This window comes from Sinocyclocheilus anshuiensis, unplaced genomic scaffold, assembly GCF_001515605.1.
Source record: "Sinocyclocheilus anshuiensis isolate Anshui unplaced genomic scaffold, SAMN03320099.WGS_v1.1 scaffold3005, whole genome shotgun sequence".
NCBI classification, from domain to species: domain Eukaryota; kingdom Metazoa; phylum Chordata; class Actinopteri; order Cypriniformes; family Cyprinidae; genus Sinocyclocheilus; species Sinocyclocheilus anshuiensis.
In genome coordinates, this window is record NW_015540835.1 from 178,747 (window position 1) to 186,873 (window position 8,127).

An 8,127-nucleotide genomic window follows, 5' to 3' on the forward strand; every position below is an offset into this window, starting at 1 on the left:
AGCACTTAAAACCGTCCGAGAAAGACGCAAAAATCATTACAAGCACCGACAGCGAGAGACTGTTTAGTACTGCAGCGCATGTCTTCGATGAGAAGAGGAAGGGGTGATTGTTGCTGGTTACTGTATGATGATTGAAATGGCGAAATGGCCTTAAACAATTAGTAAATAAACTGCAGAACGTTATGTTTTCTAATACACGCACGCATTGCATGTATTCTGACAGAGCTATCTGCTTGTTAACCAGCGTTCAAAGTCCAAAGCGCGAGGAAAATCTGCGCTGAAACAGTGTTACTTGTCAGTTGCTCAGTCACATTTTTATGAATTTTTACAAGGCACGTGAGAATGCGATACATGCGACGTATTCGTAATGAGACTCATTTATAAATCTGCTGTCAAGAAAAAGAAGGTCTTCCTGCGCGTTTCCGCCAAAATAAAAGTTGAGAAAAAGCAAGAACTCTATAAACATTCATAAATGTTAGTATTGTAATTTTACTGTTGTTCTGTAAAATAAAATAAAAAGTAAGACAATAATAATGATAATAATCAGTACAACAGCTCTGTTAATAACATTCACACATAGTGTTCAAATTAGGACCTGTAATATTTTCTAATGTTTTAAAAGAAGTCTCTTCTCTGGAAGGCTGCTTTTAATTGTACAGTAAAAATACATGCCTGATTCAAGAATGGGGTCTGATGGCCAAAAAATATTATTTTACTAACTCATTAATTTTAAGTTAAATTGTGCTTTGTTGGCATAGTGTCTGCTAGAATGTTAAAAATGTTCAGTGTTAAATATTTTTTAATTGCTGTTTTGTAATTGATTTTCCTCTGAAACAGAGACAAAACAGTAAAAAGCAGATTTTGGCTATTTAATTTATGCAATGGTGAAAACAAATTGGCAAAAATACATGGGGAAAAAAACTCGAAAAACCGTGTTCGGTATTCGGTATTCAGCCTTCGGCCTTCGGCCCAGTGTTTCAGTTTGTTCGGTTTCGGCTTCGGCCCAGAATTTTCATTTCGGTGCATCCCTAAAAAACACTAAATTTTTTAAATGCAACACATAAATTATAATGTACAAAGATTGATGTTTTGTTAAATAAACATTTGTTTACATGTTAAAATAATTACATTTACCTGTGTTAATAAATTATTAAAGGTTTAAAAATAAACTTTTGCACAATGAGCTTTTCATGATAACAAATGTGATTTAAGTGTAAAACTATGAGAAAGGCGCATGCATAGTTAAATATCCAATATTGGAAACTGGATATTTAATTGTTCATGCTCATTTACCTATTTTTTGCATTTAACACGCGTAATACTATTTCAAAATAAAAAATCTATAATGTTGGCTGATGATATAGATATATTGTGCAAACCTAAGTATTGTTAGTGCCACAGAAATTACACACTTCTGCTTTAAAATGAATAAAAAATAAGAATATTTTAAAATTATTTGAAATTATTTTTTTATTTAAAATAACATTTAAAAAATAATTTTAAATTAAATTAAATAATTTAAAAACAACTCTCCTTAACAAGCTGCACAATTTGAGATATCATTCATGTCACAAACGGTGATGCAAAAAACATTTAAATAAACAAATAAACAGAAACTCTAGAAAGCCCACACTGCAAAAGCTCTACAAGTCGTATGTCCATCAGAACTAAACTGTGAACAAAAGTTGCATTTATAACGAAGCAGAAAGTGATTAATTGCGATTGATCAGATGAATAAATATTTAAACGAGGGCAGTTTCTCCCCGAGGCTCATCATCTGCGTCTTTTAGCGAATAAGTATTCAGCGCCATTTCTCTGGCTAATTAATCTCTGTATTTAGGTAATCAAGCTGAACGCATATATTTAGCGAGGAAGAAAATGGAAAGCGGAACGATTTTGTGAGTTCACATAAAAGTGTAATTGCTTACCTGTCGACGATCCCACACATGTCCATCTGTAGATTGCTAAAATTCCCAAACAACATCTGCTGCACTCGGATGAGATCCACTAAAGCGCCGCCCGTCCGGATGAGACGCATGCATCCTCGGAAAACATTGAACGGGTTTCTGCAGCTGCTGTCTTCTGTGTCCGGACATCCTGAGCACAAAAACAGTCAGTGGTCAGGACGTGTTTTCACAAATACACACGAAATAACACGTTTAAGCTATGGCAGTGTTATTTTAATATCAATATTATACTTTGTAATATCTATTTCATGCTTTTCTCATGCAACACAATAATGACTTTAAATTATCTTTTGTGGGTAATTTCTCAGCCAAATTTAATGTGCAATTCATATGTGATTAATTAGATTAATTAAATCGCCACATTGTATAATGAATTAGATTCAAAATTTAACAGCCCTAATATATATATATATATATATATATACATACATACATTGTATACATACATTGTAAGTTAAGCCTATTAACTATATAAATAAAGGTGACTTGACTTGACTTGACAAGAGGCGGGATTTATCGCATTAACCAATCACAGCCGAATATAACCAGTCATATCCAATCATATCGCAATGGAGGCATTGCCTCCTCTCACGTGATTTCCCCCATTCCACTTTTTAATGTTATATTTTGTAATACTGGCAGTTTTATTTTTGCACTACAATTTTTTTTCTCATCTAATATTTTGAGGAGACACTGCCTCCCTTGCCTACTCGGAGGAAATGCCCCTGATATATATATATTGTATATATATATATATATATATATATATATGTATGTGTGTGTGTGTGTGTATATATATATATATATATATATATTAGGGCTGACAATCGATTAAAATTTTTCATCTAATTAATCACATACTTTTTCTGTGATTAATCGCGATTAATCGCACACTTCATGAAATTAAGCATAGACCATTTATCTTGTTTCAAATGTTTATTTTGTCATCATTTGCTATATCCAGCAAAGTAAACCAAAAGATTGAAGGGTGATTCTCAAAAATCTATATTTTCTATATCTATATTTTTCCCCAAGATAAATTTAGATATCTTTCCAAAAAAGGACACTTAGAAACTCCAAAAGGACACCAAAGAACCAAATGATATAAGGAACCCATATAAGCACATATGAAAGAAAAAAAAATCTGAATTGTAAAGTATGTGTACAGTGCAACAGCTAAGAGCTTTTTTTTTACATTTTAGAGAAGCCAAGTTGCGATACCGAACAGGACCACATGGAGATGCCAAAAAAATCTAAACCAACCACCTGCTGACTGCATATATCTACCACAGTACATGGATCCATTCAGTGTAACTAAACACAGCAACATAAACATGACAAATCAAAACATTATCGTGAATGTGTGTGGAAACAACGTGAATGTACGGAAACGTCTGTGCCTGTGCATAAATACAATGTGCGATCAGTGCGTCAAGAGCACTCATACACGCGTTATTATAACGGACTCACGCGTGCTTACTGTACGACTCCTGAACGCCACCGCAATCGTCTTTACCTTGATTGCAGTCTTCATCCATCAAAACTTTACTAGCGAGACTGGTTATCCAGTCGAGAAAACGTAGTTTGCGTCTCATCTGGCCATACAGTGGTGGGATGTGTTGACAACAGGGTTGCCAGGTTTTCACAGCAAAACCCACCCAATTGCTAAATATCTAACGTTATTGGGGTCGCTTTAACCCGCGGACATGAAAAACATCCCACGGCAACAGTGTTAAAGTAGCCCAATTCCTCGGGAAAACCGCGGTCTTGGCAACACTGGTTGACAATCCGTTCAGTCTGTACTTCACACAAGCACGCGACGTGTGAGGGCTCGCGCTCTTCAGAGACAATCACAGAATATGACAGAGCTCGTGTTTTAAAGCCAAACACACTGGAATGAATAATTCACTTAAAACGCAACGCGAGTCTCTGTTCTCTTTGCAATCTCTGATGTAATCAGCCTGGTTTCTTTTATATTAGCACTGTTTTGGACGGATTGTTTGAATGCATGCGCTTACTGGATCATTGGACTGAAAACTGTCCCGGAGTTTAGCGGCTTAAAATGATCTGATCGCAAGCAGAGAAGCAAAATTGGGTTAAAGGGTTAGAATAGAAATTGTGCTTCAGTAATTTTGCGTTAATTGGGTTGTAAAATTAATCGCATGCGTTAACGCGTTAACGATGACAGCCCTAATATACATATTTGTCTATATAGTTCTTAGCAATTTGCATTTATTTAACAAAATAAGCTTAATTGTTATAGTTTATTTAATTTCAGTTAATATTGACTTTACACAGTTTTAGTTAAAGTTTTCAAGTTAAACTAAACAAAAAATAATACATTTTTCCATGGCAGCTAGTGGAAATAAAATGTACAGGTGCATCTCAATAAATTAGAATGTCGTGGAAAAGTTCATTTATTTCAGTAATTCAACCCAAATTGTGAAACTCGTGTATTAAATAAATTCAGTGCACACAGACTGAAGTAGTTTAAGTCTTTGGTTCTTTTAATTGTGATGATTTTGGCTCACATTTAACAAAAACCCACCAATTCACTATCTCAACAAATTAGAATATGGTGACATGCCAATCAGCTAATCAACTCAAAACACCTGCAAAGGTTTCCTGAGCCTTCAAAATGGTCTCTCAGTTTGGCTCACTAGGCTACACAATCATGGGGAAGACTGCTGATCTGACAGTTGTCCAGAAGACAATCATTGACACCCTTTCCACGACATTCTAATTTATTGAGATGCACCTGTATATAGCTAAAAAATATAGTTTTTTATTAATTTTTTACATTTTATTTAGCTGAAATAAAATAAGCTTAATTTGTTATACTTATCATTATTATTATTTATTTTTAATTTAATTTTGTTTTATTTCAGTTATATTATTTAGTTATATTTTAGTTTATATTAATGTTTTTTCCCCCAAGTAACAATAACAATAATGCTAATAATACTACCTGCAATAATGATCTGGACTGCGTTGAACAAAAATGTACAAATTGCTCATTGGAAATTACCTACAAATGTTTCACATACTGTTATGACATGTCACAAACTGTCCTACATGACTGTCATATTGGCAGATCTCATCACATGCATGAGGATATGATGCATTATTTACTGTGGCTCAAGGCAAAACCACTGCAGGTGTGCATTCATAGACGGCGTAACTCTCTCTCTCTCCAGTTACTAAGCTGAAGGCAATTAAGCCTTAGAGAGTTTCAGCCCCAAACCGCTAGAAAGCTAAACCAATGTGCTTTTCTCAGCGGAAGCTGTTTGTTGAGTGAAAGGATGGATTGAATAACGTGAAGGATTGGGCTCGTGTAGAGGGAAATTACTCTGACCTAACGTGTTGCTTTGTGTTAGCAGGAGGTGATGGATGGCTAAAGGTTGCTCTTACCGCCTAAGAATAGCTGGCTGTCAGGCGCGACAGGGAAGGAAGTGGACGCTGTAGAGCTGTCGGTTCTGTCCAGGGTGACTGCGAGACGCCCTCGACGCACAGCCAGCTCCAGCGAGTGCCACTGACCGTCATTTAAACTGGCACCTGTGGAGAAACAGCCAGCATGTGGATTAGGCAAAATAACAGGCATTAGGGAGATCATTTTTACATAAACAGCAAGAACAGATTTCTGCCTTAAACTTAGAGTATATATGTAATGATATACTCGTAAACTACTCATGTTAGTTCAGAAATGCAGTGTGTATATTTTCTGTATGCATGAAATAAACAGATGATATCTGCCAAAATGTGCAGTACACAACTACAGCACACTTTGTTCAATACTGTATCCAACAATGCAATGCGCTTGATCTTTACTTTATTTGCGTTGTGTCAAATGAACTTGACAGCAACTCTGTCTTGATGAAATATTGGATTGGATTGCCAAAAGTTCAGACATTTTCACACACAAATGGATTAAATATGCATTTTTAACACACTAGCATACTACTGACGCTAATTTTGCAGTATGCACAAAATATAGTCAGCTAACTATATTTATCAAAGGTGCGTTATATATACAACCAGAGTTTAATGCATTTCACAATGAAATGTATAAAGTTAAAACTAACATCATAAAAAACATTTCATTACTTAAAATAAAATCAATATTAACTAATAACTTATTTTATTTCAGCTAGTTGTCAAGGCAACATAACTAAATAAAAATAACTAAAACTAAATAAACTACAACTAAAAAGTTAATAAAAACTATATATACTATATAAACTACATATTTAATGACAAAATCAAAATAAAAATGACAAAAACTTTTTTTTAAATAACTAAAATTAACATGAAAAAAGAAAATATGAAAATAAATTCAATTCAAAATATAAACAACTATAATAGTTTATCAACACTAAAATATACAGTTTTAATTTTAGTTAAAGTTATTTAAGTATTTAAAGTTAAATGAAATGAAAATTAAAAATGTTTCCATGGCAACTAGCGGAGCAGATAAAAAAAAAATTAGAGCTAATTTCAGTTAACATTTATTTTATTTTAAGTAACAAAAATGTTTTTTTCTTTTTTAATGTTTTAGCTTTAGTTAATGATAATAACGCTAACTGAAAAATGATAAATATTAAAATAAATATTAACTAAAAAATAAATAAAACACATTTTATTTCAGCTAGTCACCAAGGCAAAATTTCTCATTTTCATTTTGTTGACGTTGAAGTACTAAAATAACTACAACTAAATAAATTAAAACTAAAAACTAGACTACATATAAATATATATATTATTATATAGATTATATATGCTATTTTTTTTAAATATATTAAAAATGCAAAATAAGCATTTATTTCTAAGATGAATATAATTCTGAACAATATATCAAGATACTGCAATGTTTATGTTTGCATACCGCATACTGTTTCACATAATACTTCATATTAAGCATGGTACCTAAAATTTAGTTCAAGTAATTAATTATTCTGCATTCATTTGGTTTAAAACTAGTTTTAGCCAGAAAGTTCCTTTGTGATGTAAATGTTCATACATAGAGATTTTCATACATATTGCATTTCTCACAGCAGCAGGTGCCATTGATGTTGACTTTGCTTTACTCTTGACACACAAGAGAGATGGATTTTGCTTTTACTGTCAAATAAACTGAAACTATGGTATATACGTGCTATTATTTCATTCCAAACATATTATATCCCATAATGCATGAGCCGAACCTGCGGTGATGTCTGTCATAATCCGGCCGGTCTTATGGATCTGCAGTCGCGCTCTGGCCTCGCTCAGATAGAGCCACAGCGTTCCCGCGTTATGCTGCAGGTCAAAGGTCATCAGCAGGCCCGCTCTGTTCCAGGTCCTGAACTGCAGAGCGACCGAGGCGCTTTCTCCACCGGAGACCCACGGCAAAGCGAGGAAACTTCCAGGACTGGCGAAGGTCACCGGCACGTCTATGGATTCGGTGCATGTAAAGCTGACGTTCCCCTACGAGAGACAAAAAATACTGAGTAAAACCAAGAGCATTTCTCATTTGCAATAGTGAAGCACCACAGTCATGATGTCTGCTTCATAAATTATGCATTTGCCTTCCTGGCTATTATCTTGAAACCAATGTCACGGCCATTACGACAATGAATTAAAGGGCTGGTAACTGGTTTAACCCCCAAATTCCCAAGACAATGGTTGTAAAAAAAGAAAAAACCCTGTATAATGGAGGAGAACATAGTAAGGGTAACGGAAACACAAAGCTCTCATTATGGAAAAATTAAGCAGCCAACATCTGACAATTGCTAGCAGGCCAAATAAAGCAGCTGCAGACGTGACTGTGTTCACACACTAACTCTGATGGAGACCTGCAGCTCTTCGGCTCGCTCGATCACACTGATGTCGTTGTAAAGCACGTTTTCCAAGCAGCCGTGGAAGTTTCTTTTGGAGTGGGATTTCTGGAGTCCAGCCGCTGACGTTCCACCGAAACTGATCTTGTGAAAGAACGACAGATTCATGTCAGAAATCACACGTATTAATGGAGTGTTATGAAATTAATAGAAGCTAAACTCCATTGACAGACTGTCGATTAGCATGGAAAATTATAAAATCATTTGTGTGTGTGTGTGTGTGTATATATATATATTTAGAAAAATATATGTAATTAAGAAAAATATATTTAACTATATATATATAT

At 34.3% G+C, this 8,127-nt stretch overlaps 1 protein-coding gene across 1 annotated transcript in view; it reads right to left on the reverse strand.

Moving 5' to 3' along the window:
• Positions 1–8,127, reverse strand: part of LOC107687381 (contactin-associated protein-like 4) — a 119,633-nt gene that overhangs the window by 54,500 nt on the left and 57,006 nt on the right. Inside the window, exons 8-11 of the mRNA XM_016484676.1 lie at positions 7,787–7,924; positions 7,169–7,430; positions 5,379–5,522; positions 1,929–2,097 (exon numbers count right to left, since the gene is read on the reverse strand). Coding sequence (XP_016340162.1) covers positions 1,929–2,097; positions 5,379–5,522; positions 7,169–7,430; positions 7,787–7,924 — 713 coding nt within the window. The remainder of the gene's footprint in view (positions 1–1,928; positions 2,098–5,378; positions 5,523–7,168; positions 7,431–7,786; positions 7,925–8,127) is intronic.